This window comes from Lineus longissimus, chromosome 16 (genome assembly GCF_910592395.1).
Source record: "Lineus longissimus chromosome 16, tnLinLong1.2, whole genome shotgun sequence".
NCBI lineage: Eukaryota > Metazoa > Nemertea > Pilidiophora > Heteronemertea > Lineidae > Lineus > Lineus longissimus.
The window spans coordinates 2,196,075-2,220,437 of record NC_088323.1 but is presented as its reverse complement, the minus strand read 5'-3'; the positions used below and the strand labels follow the sequence as shown (position 1 = coordinate 2,220,437).

General features: G+C 42.0%; 4 protein-coding genes and 1 non-coding gene across 8 annotated transcripts; 4 read left to right on the top strand and 1 right to left on the bottom strand.

Moving 5' to 3' along the window:
* The first annotated feature begins 36 nt into the window (after positions 1 to 36).
* Positions 37 to 6,840, top strand: LOC135500431 (gasdermin-E-like). 4 transcript variants are annotated; one of them, XM_064791893.1, is made up of 11 exons: positions 37 to 242; positions 596 to 1,063; positions 1,294 to 1,447; positions 1,768 to 1,791; positions 2,016 to 2,108; positions 2,672 to 2,876; positions 3,151 to 3,210; positions 4,124 to 4,248; positions 4,541 to 4,672; positions 5,102 to 5,251; positions 5,870 to 6,840. In XM_064791893.1, exons 2-11 carry the CDS (start codon positions 654 to 656, stop codon positions 6,083 to 6,085), a joined length of 1,569 nt encoding a protein of 522 aa, XP_064647963.1. In that variant the 5' UTR covers positions 37 to 242; positions 596 to 653; the 3' UTR covers positions 6,086 to 6,840. The 4 variants fall into 4 exon arrangements, with proteins under 4 accessions (XP_064647963.1, XP_064647965.1, XP_064647964.1 ...); XM_064791895.1 differs by lacking the exon at positions 2,016 to 2,108; XM_064791894.1 differs by lacking the exon at positions 3,151 to 3,210.
* A 2,220-nt stretch (positions 6,841 to 9,060) lies between these two features.
* LOC135500216 (10 kDa heat shock protein, mitochondrial-like) lies at positions 9,061 to 10,744 on the bottom strand. Its single transcript, XM_064791507.1, has 4 exons — positions 10,666 to 10,744; positions 10,008 to 10,175; positions 9,613 to 9,702; positions 9,061 to 9,385 (listed from the first exon to the last, which is right to left on the bottom strand). The coding sequence occupies exons 1-4, from the start codon at positions 10,666 to 10,668 to the stop codon at positions 9,335 to 9,337; spliced, it is 312 nt and encodes a 103-aa protein (XP_064647577.1). The 5' UTR covers positions 10,669 to 10,744; the 3' UTR covers positions 9,061 to 9,334.
* Positions 10,745 to 11,051: 307 nt separating this feature from the next.
* LOC135500215 (60 kDa heat shock protein, mitochondrial-like) lies at positions 11,052 to 17,988 on the top strand. Its single transcript, XM_064791505.1, has 11 exons — positions 11,052 to 11,145; positions 11,639 to 11,807; positions 12,019 to 12,271; positions 12,500 to 12,582; positions 14,125 to 14,220; positions 14,403 to 14,665; positions 14,904 to 15,111; positions 15,645 to 15,782; positions 15,961 to 16,135; positions 16,392 to 16,573; positions 16,927 to 17,988. Exons 2-11 carry the CDS (start codon positions 11,640 to 11,642, stop codon positions 17,095 to 17,097), a joined length of 1,737 nt encoding a protein of 578 aa, XP_064647575.1. The 5' UTR covers positions 11,052 to 11,145; position 11,639; the 3' UTR covers positions 17,098 to 17,988.
* Positions 15,179 to 15,307, top strand: LOC135500908 (small nucleolar RNA SNORA35). Its single transcript, XR_010449540.1, has one exon. It is a non-coding gene; the product is annotated as a small nucleolar RNA SNORA35 (small nucleolar RNA).
* An 825-nt stretch (positions 17,989 to 18,813) lies between the features above and the next one.
* Positions 18,814 to 23,636, top strand: LOC135500779 (uncharacterized). Its single transcript, XM_064792429.1, has 7 exons — positions 18,814 to 19,068; positions 21,124 to 21,214; positions 21,584 to 21,717; positions 22,178 to 22,262; positions 22,559 to 22,653; positions 23,147 to 23,273; positions 23,420 to 23,636. The coding sequence occupies exons 1-7, from the start codon at positions 18,899 to 18,901 to the stop codon at positions 23,480 to 23,482; spliced, it is 765 nt and encodes a 254-aa protein (XP_064648499.1). The 5' UTR covers positions 18,814 to 18,898; the 3' UTR covers positions 23,483 to 23,636.
* Positions 23,637 to 24,363: the final 727 nt, after the last annotated feature.

Below are 24,363 nucleotides of genomic sequence, written 5' to 3'. Positions count from 1 at the left end.
CACTAACGGCAATGATAGAAACCAAAGCAGGTCAAAGGTCGAGGTCGATTTAAAGAACCAGGAAGTGATCGTCAATCTGTCAACAGCGGTAAAAAAAGTGCTCTATTTTTCCCATATTAGCCTATACCCAATCAGACGCTGGTATTTTACTATTGACATTGTTGATAGCCAGAAGTAGTATTTGAAGTCTCACCAGGTAACAGGTTCGACTTTCACTTCAGCGTTTAACAACGTCCAAACAGGTGAGAAACGCTGGTTTTTGTTTTGCTTTCTTTCACTTTCACCTGTTCACTCTGCAGTTGTGAAACTTGAAGGCATAGTCATAGTGCACTCATTTTTTTCATGTCTTATTTCAACTGGCATGTTCCAAAGTGTTTTGGGCATGTACCCTCTCATAATCTGCATTCAACGACTTCGGTTTGAAATAGTTTGTCCTATATTCCCGATTTAACGTCTGTATCAGTGTATGTTTTATGTTGTCTCTTGGAGGAATTATACTTGTCAAGTATAATTCCTCCAAGGTTGTCTACTGCCATATTGAAAATGATATCAATCACCCTGGAGGTCTTGTTCTTATCATTGTCTTATATTTCAGTTGATATATTAACGTCAGTTGCTGGTCCTGCTCCCACCGACGAAGGTTTTTAAAGAAGATGTTTGAGGCATCCATACACGACTTTGTAAAACAGGCTGGCGAGGACTGCTTGCATCCGGTGCCATCCCTTTTTGAAGCAGATGCATTTAAACCACTCCAAATTGTTGTGAAGAAGAACCGACGATTCTTTTGGCAGAGCCCAAAATATCAAACTCAAGACTTCAGTTTGGAGGAGATTATCATAGGACAGGAAAAACTCACAGACGTCCCTGTCACAAAAGATATATTTGTGGAGAAGTACTCCAAGAAGTCAAAAGTGTCTCTCTCTGGGAAATTTGGTGCCAAAATTAAAGCGGTATTTGAGGTGGATCTTTCTGGGAGTGATTATGTACATGTGGAGTCGAACTTTGGTGACGTGGAAAAGGAAGTGGCTGATGCGCAGAAGCTTCTCGAGGTCATGAAATCAAAGTGAGCAATATATTTGTCCCTTTGTTCAGGCCTACTCATGTCCCGTCAGAATTGCTGGCCTGTAATTGTTCTGGAGATAATATCATGTAAGTGACACAAAAAAAACCAGAACAGAAGTATGAGATGTTGACGAAATGTTCCAGTGCACAACCAGTAAAATAAATGTTCTTCCAACATTGATTTCTATTATTTTTCTTTATCTGGTCTAACTTCCTTACCTCCACTTTCAGGAAGTTGAACCTTGACCACAGCTTAGTGAAGCAAACACGTCTCAAACACCGTAAGGTCCTATGTGTAGTGGTGGGCATCGCTAGGACGACTCAAGATTGCGTCATTACCTTAGACACGGAAAAGAAAGCCAGCGAGGAGATAGACATCGATAAGGTACTTGTAGTGTGTACTTTATTGAAGCAAGCGTTTTGCGTTTTAAGCAATTTGATGAAAATTAAAAAGACACAATAATTCACTAACCCGATACTGTAAACCGCCTAATTTTCACGTCACTTTTTTGCATGTCAGAAAAATTCCTAAAAAATACAAAGATATTTTTCGTGAGTTTTATTTTTATTCGCAAAATTTAGCGGTTTACTGTGCAACATTGTAGTAGCTAAAGAAACAACCCTAGTAAAATAACTTACCATGGTTTGAATGAAATGTGAACTTGAAAGTCAAAGTGTTCCCTTCTTTTATTCCATTGAATGCAGGACTCAAAGGAGGTGCAGTCAAAGGTATGTTTCCATTATGCTTATTTATGTTTTATCCTCCTTGCATCGACTATTAGTATCCCTTACTACTAGAACTACTTTGCTGGTGTTTTGGTCAGTATTGAAAGAGAGGGGACAATGTCTGGTTGCCATGATTCGATTGAGATCGTGAGCATCTTTTCCCAACATTGCCTGAAGGGTAAAGGACATCAGATGTTTACCTAAGTCGGTTTCTTTACCTTAAATAGTGCTTGCCTTCAAAGTCCACCAAATCTGACAGCACCACACCCAAGATTGTGGTAAAAGTGGCTGAAGAAGTTGGGTCTCTTATTGAGAAGAAGGTAGATATGTCTGCTGTTAATCTCTAAAAGGTTTGTGGTGTTGGTGATGTGAGAGAGGTGTACCTCCAGCGTGTCTATAGTTTGCATGTCTTGGTGGAGGAGTGGTAGGGAAACCTGCATGCTGACAGATTTCCGCGTGGTCAAAAAGGGATGTCCAGGGATGAGTGATGCATGATGGGTTTGAAAAAATTGTAATGAACCATAACATGTTAACGCATCATTATTTTCAGATTGGCTGAGTAGATGCTATGAGTGGGAAAACCACATTTCCAGTTTGATTTGTATATGTACATTTATACTTAGATCACGTATGTGCATTACTTCAATCCAAGCAGTAGCAGTCCTTGGTGTTGCAACCAAGGTGTGGACTACATCTATAACCCCCGGCTGGCACCTAGGGTTTTGCTTTGCTTTTTTGGGCTACAAGCGGTCAGACAACCACAAGCAGCCAGCTTGGTGCGTGGTATTAATTCCTTAAACCTACCGTAAATAGGTATGATTTGCATAGCTTGAAACTGCACTGATAAAAGATTAGCTCCTTATTATTTTGAATTCCACTTCAGCTGGAAGTCGTTGACATCAACGAGAGTGGTTCAGTCGATGACCAGAAGGATAAGTCATTCACTGTGAAGGCTGGCACGCCCCTCGCATTCGAGGTGTATGAACTGATGGTGAAGAGCGATGGGAGCATAGAGATCATGTTTGATCCAGACACCCCCGGGGGATTCTGGTCATCGGCAAAGGATTCTACTGATGGCACAACCGCAGGTGAGCATCATAAGTGTTTCAAACAACTACAAAAATATCTCAATTAATTCCTGTTCAAAATGGTTTAGTTTTCATGTTTGTCCTTATTTATGAAATTTGCTTTATGAAACTTTGCTAATTTTGGTCTTCAGTGTTGCCTCTGTAACCTAGTTGGTAGTCAGCATCAGAAATGAGTAGGCTTTTCCCAGTAGCCTAGGCTGATTCAATAGCGTAAACTAAAGCCTTTCTTATGTATTTATGTTTAATTAATACCTCAAATATCATTTCTATGAAGTCATACATGCACTCAGTCATTTCCATCATCACCTGGGAAAGCATCATGGAACTTTGACAGGTTTGGAAGCCATTTTGTCTCAGGCCATACCAGTTTAATTGTTCATTTAATGAATTTTGCTTCACTGAGGTCAAATTTTGAAAAATTGTCTTTATATGTGGTCATGTTTCATGCAACTTGTATCACTTTGTTAAGTGATGGATAATCAAAATAACAGGTTTCGACTCTGATTTCGAGGCAGGGTCCACCGGGGATATACCTGATAACACTAGCCCAGCTTCTAAATCAGCCTATTCATTATCTTTTTTCATCCTGGTGTGTCCTAAAAATCTGTTAAACTGACAATTACATTGGTAAGGTCTTATGATACAACACCCAAAACAATCATGATTGACCAGCTTGCTCCTGCATGGACAATAAGTTCCCTGGCTACTTCAGTGTGTGGATACACAGCTTTACAGAGCTTGTGCAGTGACATGCCATCTGTGTGTCACATACTTGATCATGTCATCCACACTTTGTAATGTAATTTGATGTCAATTTTACATCGAATAGCAGATTTTCTTTTGGTGAAGTACTATATGCACAGGCTTGATACCAGCTACAAATCCCGTTTGTCCTGCATGACCAGATTGGTTTTTCCTGTACATTGATGTGTGTTGCAATTTTGTGCAGATGACGAGCCTAATGACCCAAAGGGTCAGACAAGTAAGATTATTTTCAAGTGTGCATGATACTTCAAAGTTGTACACAGCCGTGATACGTAGTTCGTGTCAATTGTATTTGCTAGTGGATCAGGAAAATAAAAATACACAATGCCGTAGTGCAGTCATTGTGCATGCAAATTAGCTGAAACTTGGAGTGCACATCAGATTTAATAGTGATACACATACAGAACATTTCTGTTTTCTTCCCCCGCTCAAGCATTTTTAGACATTCTGATCCATTTAATACCCTAGAATTACACTTTCAGATCTATCCCTGTATAGGACATTTGCCCCTATCATTGACTTGAAGAGCGACCAGAGGGAGAAATTCACCAAGACTGTTCTACACATATGTGAGACGCCGGTTGCGGTTGATAATTTTGTCACCCTGGTAAGAAAAAGAAGATCTCATGACTGGTGCAGAAGCTGACCTCTGTCAAATGAAGACTGGTGCAGTGCGTTGGTGTCGCAGAAGGTTCATATGCATGCATGAAAATGCAATGTTCAGTGTTTGAACAGTGAACATGTAAGTGACCAAATGGTAGGATATTCAGATATCGCAAAGGAAGTCATCTGTCACCTCAACTAGTGGTGATTGGGGGCAAAGTTTTTTCTCAAAATCGTCCATAGCTTAGGATGTGCCCACCCATGGTTTTGACTGTCTGTGCATCTTTCACCCACAGCTGAAGCAAGCATACCACTCAGTCAAAAGTGGAGAGCGGAAGTACTCTGACATTGCTGGCCTCAAGAAGACGTTGGGATCGGATGATTCGTCCTGGACTGGTTTATTGGAGTACGCTGGTTTCAATTTGAAGGTGAGCCTAATCTGAAAACAAAAGTTACCTTAAGCAGATGGGCCCTCATCTCAGAACGTCATGCTTCAACATTCTATGTCCCTGGTAGGCCCTATGCTCTCCAAGCTTGTGAATGTAACATGATACAAGGCCAGGGGTTGGATGAAGGCTGCATGATTGGGATGATTATTTTGGGGTCCACTCGAATATTGAATAGGAGACATGACACACATAGGTACCGGTGACCTGTTCCACCTTGCCGAGGACAGAAGAGTGATGCCCCATTGTCACTGGCTACATCCGAACATGATGTGAAATGTGGTCACCATCTTAACTATGAAAATTTGAGAAGTTGAATGTGGGGTTAGGGGTCATTCATATTTGTTTTCGGAATTTCTAAATCGAGATCTGAGCCATATTTCTTGATGCATCTTGTATTTTCTCTGACAGAGCGATAACAGTGTTGTCTTCCCCATCACCATAACAGACAACATTCAAGCTTTGAGGGCCGTATTTGAAGCTCTGCGGGAAATGGAAGATGACACTACACAGGCCATTGCGAAGTGCACACGTAATCTGTCAAAAGCCCTGCTGAACTTGGTGAGTAGATTTTTTAGGCCTATGCAAGGAAATGCCTCCTGGAACTACCAAATCTATCCTTCAAATAAAATGTGACCCGCTCTACCAAAACTAGGCGCTTGTCGCATCTGAACTTGACAGGTTGATACGGACTTGTTGTTCATTTCCCTATTGTTGACCTTTTGTTGAATGTGACCAAATCAGTTTGTAATAGATTTCACAAAAGGTCAACAATAGGGAAATGAACAACAAGTCCGTATCAACCTGTCAAGTTCAGATGCGACAAGCGCCTAGTTTTGGTAGAGCGAGTCACAAATGCGGAACAAGGGAATTTTTGCTCCACTTTCCGTCCTCTTGCCATAGCACACTGAACAAGCGCTAATCCCACCAATGCAATGCCCTGCTAAAAACCACCATGTAGGCCTACACCAGGGTTGTAGGTGATGTGGCCCCTGAACTCTAATCAAAGTTCAAATCTTTGACTGCCAGTATGTTGCCAAGTGGGAAATGCAGTGATACATGATATAAATGCACTGTTGAGGATTGCTCAAGAAGATGGAAGCTAAAAAAGACATCCAAGAAGTTTTCAAAATATGACGTTCTCTTGACCTGTCTCATGTGTTAATCACTTTATTGCAGTTCCAACAAGGTCTTGATGGAAAAGAAATGAAACTAAAGGACTCGCAAATAAGTCAGATTTATGCGGATTCCAGCGCCGGACAGGAGCTTGCTTATGAACTGGGATTCACTATTAAGTCACATGACACTGTTTGTCCACCGGCTCATAAACAGCAATTAAAAGGGGCATATCGGGCTGTGTATGCCCTCTGGGGGACAAAGGAGGAATCAGATTAAACTAGGTGTATTCACATGTGTTGGTTGTGAATTAAAGTCGTAGTACACCAGTAAACTTCCATATGAGACAACACTTCTAATCAAAGAAGATATTTATATATATAAGGATTCAAGTACCGTAGTTTCCTCACCAGTACACTGGACAATATGAGATGTTCAAATTGATCGGAAAATTGGTCACCTTTTGTTGATGGAGAAAATACTCCATCTCTAGCTTTTTTTGCAATTTTTTAGTTAGGCTTTCGCAAGCTTTCTAGGGGATTGATGGTGAACTCTTACTCCATATGTATTGCATGCACCAAAAAAATAGCAGACCTGGTTTTGTTGTTATAGGGGCTTGGGGCGTAGTGTGCAAATTTATTGTTGGGGGGATGATGTGTCTTTTAATTATGACAAGATAGTAATTTTTTGGTAATTTTCTACTTTTGTAACACATTTAGCTAGGATTAATTCAATCAATTGAAATTAGAGAGTGTCAACTGACTGCTCTGCTGAACACTGGTAGATATGGGTTTATTTATACAAATAATGGATGTGTTTATGCTACATTGTAAAACATAATTGTTATTACATTGTTGTTGACAATATTTTAAAATGAGAACATCATTTGATACATACAGCTTTTTAAACTGGGCTCAATTGAATTGTGCGTCTGCTGGCTTTGGTATTTGCACATTTCTGTGTCAGCTGCTGAAAACAGTAACCTCACCCTGTACAGCTTGGTAATTAGTAATTTATTAAAAGACAAGCCACAACCCGCAGTCATTATTTTCTATTCAGACTAGAAGGCAATAAGACATTGCAACAACCATTGTCTTCATTTGAAGCTCCGAGACTTTCTGATGAAAAGACAAGTCACAACCCGCAGTCATCATTCTCAATTTAGACTAGAAGGCAATAAGACATTGTAACAACCATTGTCTTCATTTGAAGCTCCGAGACTTTCTGATGAAAAGATGAGTCACAACCAGCAGTCATCATTCTCAACTCGGACTAGAAGGCAATAAGACATTGTAACAACCATTGTCTTCATTTGAAGCTCCGAGACTTTCTGATGAAAAGATGAGTCACAACCAGCAGTCATCATTCTCAATTCAGACTAGAAGGCAATAAGACATTGTAACAACCATTGTCTTCATTTGAAGCTCCGAGACATTCTGGTGAAAAGACAAGGCACAACCAGCAGTCATCATTCTCAATTCAGACTAGAAGGCAATAAGACATTGTAACAACCATTGTCTTCATTTGAAGCTCCGAGACATTCTGGTGAAAAGACAAGGCACAACCAGCAGTCATCATTCTCAATTCAGACTAGAAGGCAATAAGACATTGTAATAACCATTGTCTTCCTTTGAAGCTCCGAGACATTCTGGTGAAAAGACAAGGCACAACCAGCAATCATCATTCTCAATCCAGACTAGAAGGCAATAAGACATTGTAACAACCAGTGTCTGCATTTGAAGCTCCGAGACATTCTGGTGAAAAGACAAGGCACAACCAGCAGTCATCATTCTCAATCCAGACGAGAAGGCAATAAGACATTGTAACAACCATTGTCTGCATTTGAAGCTCCGAGACATTCTGGTGAAAAGACAAGGCACAACCAGCAGTCATCATTCTCAATCCAGACTAGAAGGCAATAAGACATTGTAACAACCATTGTCTGCATTTGAAGCTCCGAGACATTCTGGTGAAAAGACAAGGCACAACCAGCAGTCATCATTCTCAATCCAGACTAGAAGGCAATAAGACATTGTAACAACCATTGTCTTCATTTGAAGCTCTGAGACTTTCTGGTGAAAAGACAAGGCACAACCAGCAGTCATCATTCTCAATCCAGACTAGAAGGCAATAAGACATTGTAACAACCATTGTCTTCATTTGAAGCTCCGAGACATTCTGGTGAAAAGACAAGGCACAACCAGCAGTCATCATTCTCAATCCAGACTAGAAGGCAATAAGACATTGTAACAACCATTGTCTGCATTTGAAGCTCCGAGACATTCTGGTGAAAAGACAAGGCACAACCAGCAGTCATCATTCTCAATCCAGACTAGAAGGCAATAAGACATTGTAACAACCATTGTCTTCATTTGAAGCTCCGAGACATTCTGGTGAAAAGGCAAGGCACAACCAGCAGTCATCATTCTCAATCCAGACTAGAAGGCAATAAGACATTGTAACAACCATTGTCTGCATTTGAAGCTCCGAGACATTCTGATGAAAAAACAAGTCACAACAGGCAATCATCATTCTCAATTCAGACTAGAAGGCAATAAGACATTGTAACAACCATTGTCTTCATTTGAAGCTCTGAGACTTTCAGATGAAAAGACAAGGCACAACCCGCAGTCATCATTCTCAATTCAGACTAGAAGGCAATAAGACATTGTAACAACCATTGTCTTCATTTGAAGCTCTGAGACTTTCAGATGAAAAGACAAGGCACAACCCGCAGTCATCATTCTCAATTCAGACTAGAAGGCAATAAGACATTGTAACAACCATTGTCTTCATTTGAAGCTCCGAGACTTTCTGATGAAAGGACAAGGCACAACCAGCAGTCATCATTCTCAATTCAGACTAGAAGGCAATAAGACATTGTAACAACCATTGTCTTCATTTGAAGCTCCGAGACTTCCTGAAGGAAAGACTGAATTCTGTCCTCACTCAAGGCAAATCAGGTTTCTTGTCTTCCTGGATGAGATAATACTGGTATTAGGACACAACATTCTTAACCCAAGTCAGCCTCTTCGGAATAGGACAATTCTCTTCTGTGTGGATGCTTGACAATACCGCTGTCGATGATCTTAGATTGAAGCCCATCACAGCTAGTCCAAGAGGAGAGTACCAGTCCATGTCTCCCTTGTAGGGTGGTCTTGGACAATTTGCCAGGATGTGCAACAAGGTCAGGGTTATCAGCCCAGGCAATCACTCACAGACTTGGTCAAGTGAACAAAGACACAGACCGCAAATTACGATTTATATAAATGTTTATTTATACATCTGACGAATATTTATACACAACCTTTAGTTTCCTATTTCTACAATCTGGAAATAAAATGTTTTAACAACCATGGATAGAGATGTCTAACTGACTAACTTTTCCAAGTACCAACTTCAATCCTTTTGTTCCTAAACTCCGATCTTCTGCCAAGGACAACACATTTGCACTTAGGAGACATCATCAAGTCATGTTTTTTCGAATTAACAATGAAACGGTAATTGTTCATGATTTTTATGTCGATTTCAATCCTCGAACTTGGCCAGGATGTCTGTGTCTCGGAATAGGTGGTACTCCTGAAATGAAACAATTCAGAAATGTGTTTAACTTGAAGGAAGAAGACAAGATTCATTGATACAACAGCTTCATATTCTAGATATCTAATAAAAGGGGTAAATAATGCATTGAGAAGTTGATTTTGAACACCAAATGAAATCGTCTTCCTTGTCTGTGTTAGCTGTGTGTTTCACACCATAAAGGCCCTGCGATTCAGACTTCAGCCAAGAAAAGTGTGAGATATTACCTTCTCTTCCAACTTGACTGTCGTGCCACCATACTCTGGAAGTAATATTTTATCTCCAACTTTCACGCTCGGAGCAATAAAAGATCCAGTCTATAAAGAGAAGATATTTGACAATCAGTTTGATGCGGTATTCGTTTGATGCTGCATCGGAGGACCAAGCTAAACTAGAGTCAGGAAAGTGTTAGGAAATCCCAATGCCAGACACTTCTTTGCTAAAACAGAATTCTCTATCAAAGAAGGAAACCTTTGTTACAAAATAGTCTTCATTGGTTGAGAACATCTCATGTTAGTGTACACTATGATAGTTTCAGGCATGAATATTATTTTGGCTCATCACCTTGACTGATTGAACAATGATTTTAACAAGCCACACGGCAAACATCATGATGACTTACCTCAGTTCTGACTCCTGGTCCAACTGCTACAACTGTAGCTTCTAAGATTTTTCCGAGTGATTTATCAGGAAGAAGGATGCCACCTTTTGTCTTTGTTTCTGCAACAGCCCGCTCAACAAGGACCCGATCAAACATTGGTTTAAATCGTCTCAATAATGCAGCGGCGGCCTGTGGCAAGAAAGAGATGACTGTGAAGGACACAACTACATATATGGGGAGGATCCACACTCCCAAAAAGCACGCCTACAAGTACAAACGCTTGTGCCAATACAACACGCCCTGGCGCCGCCCATTCCATTTTTTCATGATTGAAGATTCCCAGAATGACATAGCTAGCTGCTAAATCCCACCCTCCCGAATCAATTGACAATCTCATATCGACACCAATTCATGCCCAACCCCTGTGTCCCTAGTAAAAAGACCATTTGCCACAACTATTGTTCCCGGACATTTTCTACTCAGGACAAAATTTCATGTTACACCACACTAAATCTACTGTACAGTGACTCAGTGTATTGTATAAGTAGACCTGAAATAGAGGGCAGATTTTGATCGCACGTAACAAAGGAAGTACACAAATGATTATCATTTCAAAAGTGTCAGTCAGTAGATTAAATACTGTTTTATCACTGTGCCAAAATGAATATTGTAACTTTACCATTTTGTTTGAGAAATCGGTCCCTAAAATGCGACGTTTCTTGCCCTTGACGTGGGAGGCTCTGTAGAAAATCCTAGAAGGTGACCACGTGGGGATTTTCATCGAACACGCATGCCCAGTTCAATTAACGTTCGTCGCGAAAATTCTCACCCAGAACAAGTATAGTGTCATATATAAACTGCCAAAAGGTATGATCGGGATATAAAATTTATCTACAATATTTAGCAGAAATCTCTTACTTTCACCAAATCGTTAATCATCTGCCAACATCTGGTTAATATAACTTTATGAGCTAATTTTCTGAACATATATTTTATCTGTTTTGATTATACTTATTTCCTCATTATCAGTCTCAATAAATTAGCCTCGTTCTGACATCCATCATTGCTTGGAAAACGTGCTGACTGCCGGTTAGCGAAATCAAGCTCTCTAAAACCATCCGATTCCCCTACATTTACGCATCAGTTATCGATTCAACAGGTTTGTACTGAAAAATGAATATATTTTCTACAATTTTGACGTTTTGATTCACTTGATCATAGTCTGGTCTCGGCGTATGCAGTAAAACATTTTCGGTCGACGAAGACGTTTCCAGAAAATCCCAAGATGGCTGCGTTGTGTAAAAGCACGTGTCCTTTGAAGGGCATGTGTGTCAGTGTGTTGAATAAGCCGGTTTATGATAGGACTGATAACATGAATGGACACATTATTAAATGTAGATCTAAGCCTACATGAACTGTATTCGCAATTGCAATAGCATGATATAGGCCTAGTATCCGATTATCGGTACCGGTATCGGATTAAAACACGTGCCGCTCTGGGGCCGGGCCTGGCCCGTGCATAATTAACCCTTCTAGCTTCTGCTTTCTCGGTCTCTTATTAGCCACTAGACAGTATTGGTTGCATTCAGGGCTTGATTTTCCTTCGACTGGTATGGAACAAAATTAACTATAAAACGTATCTTCACTTTCAGAATGTATCGTCTACCAAGTATCCTGCGACCGGCGGTGGCTCGACATCTCAAGCCCGCCCTCTGTCGTGCCTATGCTAAGGACATCAAGTTTGGAGCAGACTCCAGAGCTGCCATGCTACAGGGTGTGGACTTGCTAGCTGATGCGGTAGCTGTGACCATGGGACCAAAGGTACAGATAGTTAAAAGAAGACGTGACTAGATTGTAAATTTCATATTAAATGGTTTGTTTGCCCGACCCTAGGTGGTACAGGCGTAGCTGGTAAAATTCCTGCAGAGTTCACAGACAACCAAAGGAAATTGTCCCCTTCATCCTAGGTACTGCAAAACAATTGGAACATAACACTGAAGGGTATAAAGTATGAGTTCTCTTCTATCAACAGGGACGTAATGTCATCATAGAACAAAGCTGGGGCAGCCCAAAGATCACCAAGGATGGTGTGACCGTTGCCAAGGCTATCGACCTCAAAGACAAATGGCAAAACGTTGGTGCTAAACTTGTACAGGACGTAGCGAACAACACAAATGAGGAGGCTGGGGACGGTACCACCACTGCTACTGTCCTGGCCCGTGCTATTGCCAAAGAAGGATTCGAGAAGATTAGCAAGGGAGCTAATCCAATTGAGATTAGAAAAGGTAAGTTGGAGGACATTTTTCGCCAAGAAATAATGGGTGCTGACCTTATAAATAATCAAGTGCTCCCAAAAGAATAGAAAATGGAAACTTCTGATGATAAACGTAAGGGTTTCATTTAAAACCTGAAAACACTCAACATTGAAACAACACTCTTCAACCACACTTAAAATATTGTTTGGTATATTGAGATTGAAGTGCTTATGTAATCTGATTGTTGTTTTCCTCCAGGGGTAATGATGGCTGTTGAACATGTCGTTGATAGTCTACGAGCCATGTCAAAACAAGTCACAACACCAGATGAGATTGCTCAGGTATGAATCCCGGGTTTGTGGGTACTTTCCAAAGTGCTTGTAGTAGTGTGTCATTATTACATTCTCATTAGATGAAAATGTAATAGGAAAGTGTCCAGGCAGGTCTAAATCTGTTCTTGGCCTTTAGTTTGTCTTCCGATGATGTCTCAGCACACCAGATATGATAAGGATTTCTGACCCCCTGCAGATTATCTGATTGCATCAGCCAGAGGTGTATTGCATCAGCTACATTTTGACATTCAGACTGGAGATAATAATAACTGATGCCCTCCCACAATATTACATTTGTGGCAATGTGAAGTTCTTATTAAATTAGATGCTAATTCATTGAGTATAAAAACACTAGAATTTGTTATGAAGAATGCACAATGGTTAAAAAAACAAAAACCGTTAAGCCAAAGTAGAAGTGATAGAAATGGTTGACAAGTTGCATAAATCTGGTACTTATGTGCTACAACTATTTTATTCATGAGTTGATAGTCTTCAGCAGCTGTGACCCTAGGCCTATTATGCAAGTTCAGTGTTTGTTTGATGTTCTGACAGCATGAATTCCAATAAAGCATTGTCATCTGTAACATACAGCAGCTGGTTGTTCGGGCAGGTAGACTGCCATGTGCTCGTTCTCATCAGATCGGGTCGTTCACCATGTTCAGCAGATTACACTTAGCTGAATTTAGCCAAATTAATTCACTAATGAAATCTGCATCCATTGTGCAGAATTGTGTAGTTATCGACAGATGAGGGTACTTCATGTTTAATTCATTGTTAGTGCCTGCATAACTTAATGAGGGGTTGATGTGGTCAATGAACATTCTAGAAAGTCTCTCATGCGACCATCGGCTTCCAGTCGTCACATTTCAAAGTGAATGTTGGCATTTTCTTGCCTCATTGCCTTGGTAAAGCTGATGGCTCTATGAATAAATTTTCAAAATTACCAGAATTACATGGAGGACCATGCTGGTTCATTTTCATTCATAAGCTGGTGTGGCTGCAGTATAAATTACTGAAATGTGTGGAACTCGTCGATCAAATCAATATTCATTTGTACTAAAATGCTATTTTTTTAACACCTTCAGCGCCGTAGATCTACGTGGCCCAATTCCCCCTCCCCTTTGAGCTGGTTATCGGATGTCTCATAGACTTCATGAAAGAACTACACCATCGCCATCTTCAGGGCAAAAGAGGCACTGAAAAGACCAAACGGTCTTTTCAGTTTCTACCTTGCCCTGAAGATGGCGATAACGTAGTTCTTTCATGAAGTCATATAAAGTTCTGAACTACGCCATCAGGGCAAGGGAGGAACTGCCTTTTCAGTTCCTTCCTTGCCCTGAAGATGGCGATGGCGTAGTCTTTCTGAATTTGGCTGGGTTTTATCAGAATATCATGAAAATTCATGTATGAATATGCATTCCGCTACACTCTTACAATGCATTAATTGTGCATTCTACGAAAACGTTGACAGCTTTTGTGATAAACAATCAAAGTTGAAGTTGAAGATCTGTTTTACTTCCCAATGTCTGATCTGTCTGTCTTTGTCTTCAGGTTGCCACTATCTCTGCAAATGGAGACAAAAATATTGGAGACCTTATTTCAGCAGCGATGAAGAAAGTTGGCAAGGATGGCGTCATCACAGTAAAGGTTTGTATTCAATATTCATTGTTACCATGCAGCAGCAGCCGCATTACTTGTACACCATGAAGGAATCAAGAGGCCTCATTCTTATGTGTACTCATACTGCACAGTCCTCCACCCATCGTGTTGGTCTACTGCCTGTTCATGGTTGTTTGCTTACAGTTCATGTACCTGTTTGTGTTTTTCAGGATGGCAAGACGTTGAAAGATGAGCTAGAAATAATTGAGGGGTTGAAGTTTGACCGCGGATACATATCTCCGTACTTCATGAACACACCTAAGGGGGCCAAGTGTGAATTCCAAGATGCATTGGTCCTATTCAGTGAGAAAAAGATCTCCAGCGCGCAATCTATCATTCCTGCTTTAGAAATTGCCAACACGAAGCGAAAACCATTGTTGATTATTGCTGAGGATATTGATGGTGAAGCCCTTAGTACATTAGTTTTGAACAGGTAAGGCCCCTCAGGGACTGGGGATTACTACATTCACTGTGGGTGGGATCAAATACACAACCTTGGGCCTCAAAGGTAGTGTGTGATATTATTATTTTAAACCAAGTCGTAATCATATAATCCTGATCGATATTATCTCGATGAATGTAAAGTATTCAGCATTTAAAATTGATTGGAATTCAAACTATTTTTAAGCTTAATACAGAACTTTCATTTCATGTTTATTATCTCTTTCTAGATTGAAAGTGGGTCTTCAAGTGTGTGCCGTCAAAGCACCCGGGTTCGGTGACAATAGGAAAAACACCATGGTTGACATGGCGATTGCCTCCGGTGGAACAGTGTTTGGTGACGAGGGAGAGATGTTCAAGCTTGAAGATGTCCAGCCACATGACCTTGGAGAGGTCGGGGAGGTCGTCGTGACCAAGGACGACACACTGCTCATGAAGGTGAGACTTGGAGCTGAAACTTGCTCATTGCGCAGTCGATGAGCGTCCAGAAATTCGCTAACACGCCATGCAGAGAATGATCATTGGCAGGTTTTTCTCTTGACCTGCCGTGCTGGAACCCTCTGCTACATCAATACACATTTTAATCATTGGTTGGCTTACTGTAGCCCTCCAACTTTGCACGATGTGGACAGCTTGATTCAATTTCTGTCATGATTGCATGTTTAAATGAAACTCGTGGGATTGGTTAGAGTCAAAGAGTGAGTTTTCTAAACCCCTGTTGCAGAGAATGTTCAATCGGCATATTTATGTTGTTGATATGTCGTGTTGGAACCCTCTGCTAGATTAATGCACACATCGATTGCTGGCTGTGCTTATCTTAGCCCTCCAGCATACACGTGTGCCACATAGTTGACTCTACACCTGTCGGAGGTGGCCGATGACCAAACTATATTAATAGAGACACAACAAACAAAAGAACTCGTGGTATGTGAAAAAAATGTGTAGAAAATCTTGATGTTATGTCACTCCAGGGCAAGGGTGATGCCAAGGAACTCGAAAAGCGCCTCCAGCAGATCAAGGAAGAAATCGACCGCTCAACGTCCGATTACGAGAAGGAGAAATACCATGAGCGAATGGCCAAACTTTCAAATGGTGTTGCAGTTGTTAAGGTATGTAGAAGATTATCCTGTCTGTCATTCACGCTCTGAAGCTCCTACATTCCTCTATACTATGTTATGCAGGAAGGCCAGCTGTTCTTCTCAGTCAAAGAATTGAAGTAAAGTGACTTGCTCAAGATTACAAGCACTGTGCATATTTCAAAAGAGAAATTGACATTTTGTTTTCCAGGTCGGAGGTTCAAGTGAGGTGGAAGTAAATGAGAAGAAGGACCGAATGACAGATGCCCTGAATGCTACCAGAGCAGCGGTTGAAGAAGGCATCGTCATCGGAGGTGGTGTTGCCCTGTTGAGGTGTATCCCGGGTTTAGATAATGTCAAAGTACCTAATAATGACCAGCAAGTTGGTGAGTAAACGGGAAGCGGAGATACATGTAATATTTTCATTCCTAAACCTGGGTGATGAAGATATGAATAACTTTGAAAATAGCCAACAAGACTATTAATATGGTTTGATCATTGTCTACTTGTACCTATCTTTTGTTCATGGTCAGTGCACAAATCAATACATTTCCCAATAAAACTCAAATTTTTTGTTTTCCTGCCACTCTCAAGTCCTGCATCAAGTCTGAAGCTTAATATTTTCTTTCTCTGTTATTTCAGGTGTTGACATCGTCCGTAAGGCCCTGCGAATCCCTTGCCAAACGATCGCAAGCAATGCTGGTGTCGACGCATCCCTAGTGGTAGCTAAGTTACAGGCTGAGAGTGTAACGAATACAGGATATGACGCCCTCAATGACAAATATGTTGACATGATCACGGCCGGTATCATTGATCCAACAAAGGTAAGTGTCGCTAGTCACTGCCTGGTGATTTCACTCTTGTTTTCACTTCTGCCTGGGTGAGAGACCGACACTCGTGGCAGGGTTCAATTTTCCCCCACTTGTCGGCTTGCCTTGACAAATTACTTCAGTAAAGTGTTTACCCTGTGGACAAGTAGATATTGAGTCAATATGAAACTTATTGCAGGGCAACTGTCCGATTGTAACGGACAACTAGACATCTTACAGCACTTACCTGTCGAGCAACTGTGGAGAAAACCAAAAATCACCCATTGCTCCTCTTTCAGATGACCATAAGCTGAATAACTAACATCCAGTTTTGTAAACAATTATTGATGGATTTGGTTTCATTGCAGGTTGTACGAACAGCGTTAATGGATGCTGCCGGCGTAGCATCACTCTTGACGACGGCCGAGGCAGTTGTCACGGAAATACCGGCTGAGGAGAAGGCTGGTGGTATGCCCGGTGGTGGAATGGGAGGCATGGGTGGTATGGGAGGTATGGGAGGAATGGGTGGTATGATGTAAAGACTATGGACTGGCACCATTCATGACCTATTGCGCTATGTCTGTGAAATGTTGGCAACGGATTGAAAATCTGAGGTAGCACAGATGCTGAAGAACAAAGGATTCGATTGATTGAATCGTTTCTGATCAGTGGTTGGATTGGCGAGCCTGAAGGATTGAGTCAATGCAATTTCTTTCACAATCATGTCTTCATTATAATTCCGAACAAAGCATTCACTGTTTTATTGGTGGTGATTTGTGGGTGCAAAAATAAAATATCTGATATTTTTTGGATGGCCGTGTCATAGCAAAACACAGGCTGTTCCCAAGAAGTTCACTTTATTTTTGAAACAACAAAGCTTCATCAATATTCTTGACCATGTTAATTTGCTCACAGAATGCATTTGTCAAGTAGGTGTATTTATTCTTTATTTGTGAAAAGTCTGAACAATCTCATTAAAACCAACCTTTCCCTTTTCAAACTCTGTAGTAGATACGGTGAATTGGGTGACTTTGTTTCCTCATGCATGAATCGACTAATCAACCTGGGATATAAATTGGTGGCCAAAACTTGTGTCCCTCTTTATCTCGCTGATAATAATACTGACGACACCGGAAATTGATGTGAAATTTTGATTTCTTAGTCCAGTGATAATAATATGCTAAAAACTTGTATGTAGTTGAATGATTCTAAGAGAAAAGTTCTTAAATTTAGGTAATGACGTACATGTAAGTTCAGTCTAGCTAGACTGACTTGTTTGATTTGGTAGTGTGTGATTCCGACATTAGAGGGCAGAAGTGTTGCTTGATCAACAACACTGCTGCAACAGTTGTGTAAGAGTACAAGCATTTGTTGTATAGAAGAGAAAAGAATAAGGGAGGATTTTTAAATAAAGTGTATATATGACATAACTGCCTTGCTCTGCTTGTGTGTAGAAGGTTGTACCATCAGTACGGTTTGCTCAGGCAATTCAAAATGTCAAGTTCTGCATTGGCTGGTGGTCCATCTTGCCCATTTACTCATTGAGACGTCTGTCTCGCCCACTGAAGTTCAGCAGTCTCAGTCTATGAACGTGTGCCAATAGATAATTACCTAGTCTCCATGTATAAGCACAGGGAGAGTCCTTCCAGAAAATGAAAAAGGTTCACTGAAATACCATTATGATTGCATCATCCAGGGTGTCATTGGTGATATGAATAAAGACTAGCAAATGCTTTTATCTAAAACTCCATGTACATTTACACTAGACTTTTCTGTACAAAATTGAAGTAAAAGCATTTGCTAGTCTTTATTCATATCACCCATTGTCAATAGGATGGGCTATAGAGCTGTCACAATCTCCAAACGTTGTCTTCAACATGGGCTGAATGTGACATTGGGATTAACTGAGACTTTCATGAACTCCAAGACTGTCCCAAGTCACAATCACATACCAGTGTACGTCACATACTCCCCTATTAATCCTAGTGTAACAGTAGGCCCCTACTGGTGTCCATATTACAAGTTCTTGCCTTGTCCTAACTGATTTCTTTCGCCAGCTTATCAGAACAATTACATCACTGCCTCTGATCCAATATCCAGTGTTACGAAGTATTAGATATTTAGATAGACTGTTATGCACTCATGACTGAAGTGCATGGGACAATCTTGCTAATCACATGATATGAACACCTTGGGACCGAGAAGTCACAATCTACACAAAGCACAATGATATCCGAGACAGAGGAGTAAATGCAGATATCAAATTATGTTTTATTGTCTTAATTGTGTACCATCTTCAATTTTGGATCTGTGATTGTAATTCAAATACAACTAGACATAATGAGACTCTCATTTCACATTCGGAACACCCTATTCTGTCTGTCACTGGCCTATCTACAGTTTGTCACATCCAAAACATGCGTGAAAAAAAGTTCATGTCGATGTGAATATGATGACGGATCTGGAGCTATTGACTTCTCAAGTTTGGGGCTGACTAGTGGTGAACCTTTGTAAGTATTGTAGAATCTCCTCAGCAGATTTCGACTTGGTCGCTGGTCGCTAGGTCACCTCGCCTCGCTTGCTATTGAAGACGGGATGTAGTGCCCACACCAAGAAGACTGTGAGATGATAGGCCTACGAACTGATTACCAGCCCCCAGCCCTTTCCGTTGCTATTCGCCTGTAAGAGAAATTCTCCTACCAAGAGCCAAAGGCAGGTTGAGGCATCCTCTCACTGTCTCTTGCGACCAGTCATAAGGCCTTTCCCTTCGTCTTCACACATGAGACAAGTTTCGTCCTCTCCGGCGGCCTGAGGACAGAATTGAGACAACCCTCCGCTGTCTATAGTGACAAGTTCTCAATCCTTCCAATTGGTCTTCACACCTGAGACAAGTTGTTCCCTTTCCACCTACCTAGAGACAGATTGAGACATCCCGCCACTGGCTTGTGACAAGTCTCCAGTAATTTCCCTTCGTATTTACCCGTACGACAAGTTCACATTGAACAGTCGTGTACCAAGGGACAGGCTGAGGCCACTGTCCTGTAACCAGCAATTAGACTCTTCCCCTCATCTTTACTTTTGAGACCAGTTTTGTCCTTTCCTTCATTCTTGGAGGCAAGTTGAGGCATCCGTCCGCTGTGACAAACCCTCAGTTGACGGTCCTTCTGCCTGCCTGGACACATGTTGAGACACTCCTCCAGGCCAGTGTCTTGTGACGAGCTCTCAGCTCTTTCCCTTTGGTCTTCATCTTTGAGGCCAGCTGTGTCCTTTCCACCTACCTAGAGACAGATTGAGACATCTCGCCACTGGCTTGTGACAAGTCTCCGGTCATTTCCCTTCATATTTACCCGTAAGACAAGTTCACCTTGAACAGTCGTGTACCAAGAGACAGGATGAGGCCACACGAAAGCAGAAACAAAGCAGGTGGTTTCACTGTCGTTTTCCGCCACGTGTCAAATAAAGTCCTCGGATAAATGTGGCGAGTATTTTCCGCAACCTAACTGGTTTAATCTATACTTACAAATAAACTGGCGAGACGCTTATAAATCACTCCGATTTTGTCAGCATTACTCCCATCAGTAACAAGTTTGTCTACATCTAAAGCCATCCTGAGGAAATCCGGGGTCAATGTTCGCTGTTCGTTTCTCCGACCCTACGAGCAGGGTCACTCGAACATCTAATTAATTGGTCATCAGGCGTCCTAAAGCACAGGCCAACATTCGACACTATTGACCGAGCTTGTGTACAGAGGGAGGAGGATGGTCATCGGGCAACAAAGTAACCCGCATCCTTAAAACACAAAGTCGGACTGAACTAACTTGCAGCGGTCGGGAAAACTTATACACGAACCAATTGTATACAGATAGCGCTCGAGCGTTTGACTACTGACTATTGGAGTTGATTGGCGTTAGAAGTAGGAATTAGATATGATTGGACCAAACAGTAAATATACGTCAACGACCGGCGTACCCCTTTAACCATCTAGGCACCAGTGGTTTACAATATCCTCCGCCTCTCGATATGACGAAGGAGTATAAAGGTCTGAAGCTCAGGATACCCTAATTCCAATGTATCCTCGAAAATACCAGCAGCCGATTCGATCCATCGTCGGTAGTACTCGAACGCCCGGAATCAGTATGTGCTGCAGTTTGATAAGTTTGGATGCGGGGTATGATAATGATACTAATGAAAATGTTGACATCAGTATATGGTTGATGAGATAACAAGATAAGGAAGAAGAAAAAAAGAGAAAAGTGCGGCAGATTCACCGGGAGTCGAACCCGTGACCAGCCGATCCACAGTCAAACACTTTCAGCGCCGAACCGTCAAGACTCAGCCCTCCGCTGGTCGTCATATTCAAGTCAGGCAGAAAGGACCAAACCTCTCAAGTGTGATGACGAAGCGAATGGGCGGTGACTTCGTCATTAGCCAGAAGCGGGATGTCCATATTTCTCTCTCTCTAGGTGGAAAAGATCAAACCAGTCTCCAGGGTGAAGACCAAGGGAAATGGCTGAAAAAACTCCCGATTGATGTTAGAGTTGTCAACTCCGTTCATGTCTTTTCAGAATTAAAGACCAAGTGAACACGTTGAATAGCAACCTGTATTCCTACAACCCGTGCCATCCCTTTACAGAGGGGGACTGCAAGGAGGTCGCGGTGAGCTTGGAGTATAAGATTTGGTATTCTCTATCTACATTGTCTCATCAGTCCTGTGAGGACCGGCCGCGTTCCTCACCCTATGAGACAGTAGTAATAAGATGTCGAAGTGGACTGCGCCACGGGAGCCCAGTAGAGACACAATCGGACGTCTATGAACCAAAGCGCATTCCTTTAGAGTAGTCACAACCAGGCTAAATCTGTCTTCTTTTGGTAACAAGAGGACATGACGGAGGAAAGGGAACAACCTGAGACCATGCAAAAGAACGTGCAGTTTTGCTTGTGCCAAGTTATACTTACTGGGTAAAAAGAAGCAAGGTGTCTTGCTCAAAAACTAATAAATCTTCAGTCTAAAATTCTTCCCTCCAGGCTTGCGAGGTCGCTGTGGATCCATTCAGCGGCGTGGCGACCTATACGGATATTGGTTTACAAGAAGATTCAGACTTCTTGTCTGAAAATGAACAAACGGCCATCAGATACACAACGGGGTCAGGCATCGTGACGTGAGTATCATCATCAAAATCATTTCTTGGGATCTGTTTTAACTGTTTTCAAGCAAGGTTATGTCTAGTTTTGTGTCTTCTCCTCTAGATCAAGAGACAACACATAAGTGAGGACAGTCTCCTCCAAGTTGTCAATCCGTCCTGAAGGCAATGGTCTCCAATATGATGGGCAATCACACCAGGGAATACAAGGACTCTTGTCCTCCAGATGCGAGCACCACCCACCTTCGTTAAGACAGTGAGGACAGTCTCCTCCAGACTATTTCCCTGGACGTGGGGACAGGATTGCAGGGGAGTTAGGACATGCGTTCCATTGGTGTTGCCCCTGATCAAAATAGTCCAGGATTCCAATCGTTTGGGACTGACAGAGATATATCACGATGCTCAAATTTCTCCTCTCCAGTGGCATCTAAAGAGCATGAAGACATTACACCAATCACTTGTTATACTTTCTTTTCAGTCAATCTATAGTCCTCCTAATCTGCGATGAAACCCAGACAGGGACAGCACAGTTTGAGGTTGTTAGCTCATCTTTTAGTAGTGATGTGAGTATTATGTCAAGCGAACTCAAGCAAAGACAGACTGGGGAAAACTTAACAAGAGACAGATTGAGACATCCCGTACTGTCTTGCGACTTACTGGATGTACCAGGGAACAAGCAAGGGATCAGACATGGAAACATCACCACAAGTCCACAGCCTATAGTCGCACCGCCTTATCCCTGCTCTCTGGTTGTGACTTTGTCCTCAAAAGGCCGAGTTGGGACAAATGGAATGATGACATTACGGAATGCAGAGGACACACTGATGAGTTAATTTCATTTCTTATTTCTCCATTGCAGACGTTCAGCCTGAAGCATGCATGCATGTGTCCTGGGAAATGCTCTCCAGAAGCTGCTGCCGTTGGTTTAGGAATAGGATCAGTGCTGTGTGTCATGTGAGTATACCCAACATCACTAAGGCAGCACAACCATAGACTGTTCTCTTGTGGCACGTTTCTCCTTGTTCAATGTTGCCGTGTGATGCATCAAGCACAAAATGAACCTTTGTCTGACTTATTGGACACTTTCATTGGTTGTATCAGGGGACTTGCTATGGAGACGATGAAAACAACGGCACTTGTCCACATTCTGTGGATATGCAGGCGCCTTAGAGGGAACATGCTACCATGTATCTATATATGGGAGACAATCAACTGCAGTGAGTTCTCTTAGCAGAAACCCCCCGATAGCAGTACGTACGGCGACACAAATTGGGCATCTTTTGGGACGTCAATTACTGGTAGTCACAGTGACCCTGCCGACAAGTGTACAACGCGTTGACGTCTTAGTTGATGTAGCCACACTCAAATTTAACGACCAAAATGGTGTTAAGCTGTGCTGACGTGAACTGCATGGCTACTAGACTTACCTATCATCCAATCTTTCCAGCTTTGCAGCAGTGGTTATCGGGTACCTGATCGGGGGTGTCGTCTTCATGAAGGTTGCAAGAGGAGCATCTGGTAAAGAGGTTGTGCCCAATGTGGAATTCTGGACAGATCTGCCAGTGTTGATAAAGGTGAGTAAGGGGCCATTTAGTAGTAGTATGTACAACACACGAACTTGGAGTTGTCCCCACCAGTGGCAAACACAAAACCTTGGGCTTTTCCCTGTATTGCTGGCCTAGAAATTCCCCATTTTACAGAATTTGTCATATCTTTGCAGGATGGTACTTTCTTCCTGGTGAACAAGGCGACAGGCAAAAATGGAACATATCAGAACATCTAGATAGATGTGGTTCCATCCGATGGGGACTATCATTGGTAGATTGCTCAATACCAGCAGCTGGACTGATAAGGATTATCTTACTCAGCGAGAAGGCATCGACTAAGAGTATGGCCCTCTGACGAAGTCATCACAACCTGTAGATGTACCATGTCAACCGAGGTATTGAAGATAATAAAGTCATTATTTTACAAATGTTTGTCTCATCTTTCTTTCAGTCTAGGTTATATCTTTGGTGTGGGCCAGGGGGAGGTTAGCCGACCAAAGATCTTGACACTGACTGATACACGCCTGAGGGGCCAGTATAATCTCAATCTCTTTGGTTTGACGTCACTCGTCAGTAAAATAGTCGTACTTCCACCTATCAAATCCCCGTGCCTTTGGCGCTTACACCTATGAATCGCCGTGTCTAAATAGACCCGTGTGTCAAATCTCCGTGTCTAATAGCGCCATCGAGCTCGATGGGGCTAATCGGGGGCTAATTTAGACCCGTGTTCAACACGGGTTTTTTGATAGGTGGAATCTGAATAGACACGACAATTGCAAGTTCTAAGATCCGGCGACAGATGGCGCGGTGCAGTTGCCTCGGTATTGCGCCCCCTCCAACGGGAAAGAAACACAGGAGAGCTCCCAACCTACAGCGCACCTGTCGCCGGGGCAATTAACCATTATCTAACACAACTGATAGGTGCAAGTGCGCCGCGGATTTTTTGACACACGGCGAAGACACGGGTCTTGAAAAAACACGGGGTTTTATGATAGGTGGAACTACGACTATAGTGTCAAGAGTATGTATCCCAACCAGACCAGCTCATGACACATGTGCCAAAAAAAAAGCAAGCCTTATATATTTTTGATGCCACATAAAACCAGGCTAAAACAGT

Bases quoted from the DNA above. Each gene is read 5' to 3' on its own strand.
- LOC135500431 (XM_064791893.1), top strand. From the start codon at position 654: ATGTTTGAGGCATCCATACACGACTTTGTAAAACAGGCTGGCGAGGAC. The intron at 1,792-2,015 runs GTATGTTTCCAT...TACCTTAAATAG, and splicing joins CAAAGGAGGTGCAGTCAAAG to TGCTTGCCTTCAAAGTCCAC. The intron at 4,249-4,540 runs GTAAGAAAAAGA...TTTCACCCACAG, and splicing joins TTGATAATTTTGTCACCCTG to CTGAAGCAAGCATACCACTC.
- LOC135500216 (XM_064791507.1), bottom strand. The intron at 9,703-10,007 runs GTAAGTCATCAT...TTCTCTTTATAG, and splicing joins GACCAGGAGTCAGAACTGAG to ACTGGATCTTTTATTGCTCC. The intron at 9,386-9,612 runs GTAATATCTCAC...GTTTCATTTCAG, and splicing joins CAGTCAAGTTGGAAGAGAAG to GAGTACCACCTATTCCGAGA.
- LOC135500215 (XM_064791505.1), top strand. From the start codon at position 11,640: ATGTATCGTCTACCAAGTATCCTGCGACCGGCGGTGGCTCGACATCTC. The intron at 15,112-15,644 runs GTGAGACTTGGA...ATGTCACTCCAG, and splicing joins ACGACACACTGCTCATGAAG to GGCAAGGGTGATGCCAAGGA. The intron at 16,574-16,926 runs GTAAGTGTCGCT...GTTTCATTGCAG, and splicing joins GTATCATTGATCCAACAAAG to GTTGTACGAACAGCGTTAAT.
- LOC135500779 (XM_064792429.1), top strand. From the start codon at position 18,899: ATGAGACTCTCATTTCACATTCGGAACACCCTATTCTGTCTGTCACTG. The intron at 19,069-21,123 runs GTAAGTATTGTA...ATGTCTTTTCAG, and splicing joins CTGACTAGTGGTGAACCTTT to AATTAAAGACCAAGTGAACA. The intron at 23,274-23,419 runs GTGAGTAAGGGG...ATATCTTTGCAG, and splicing joins ATCTGCCAGTGTTGATAAAG to GATGGTACTTTCTTCCTGGT.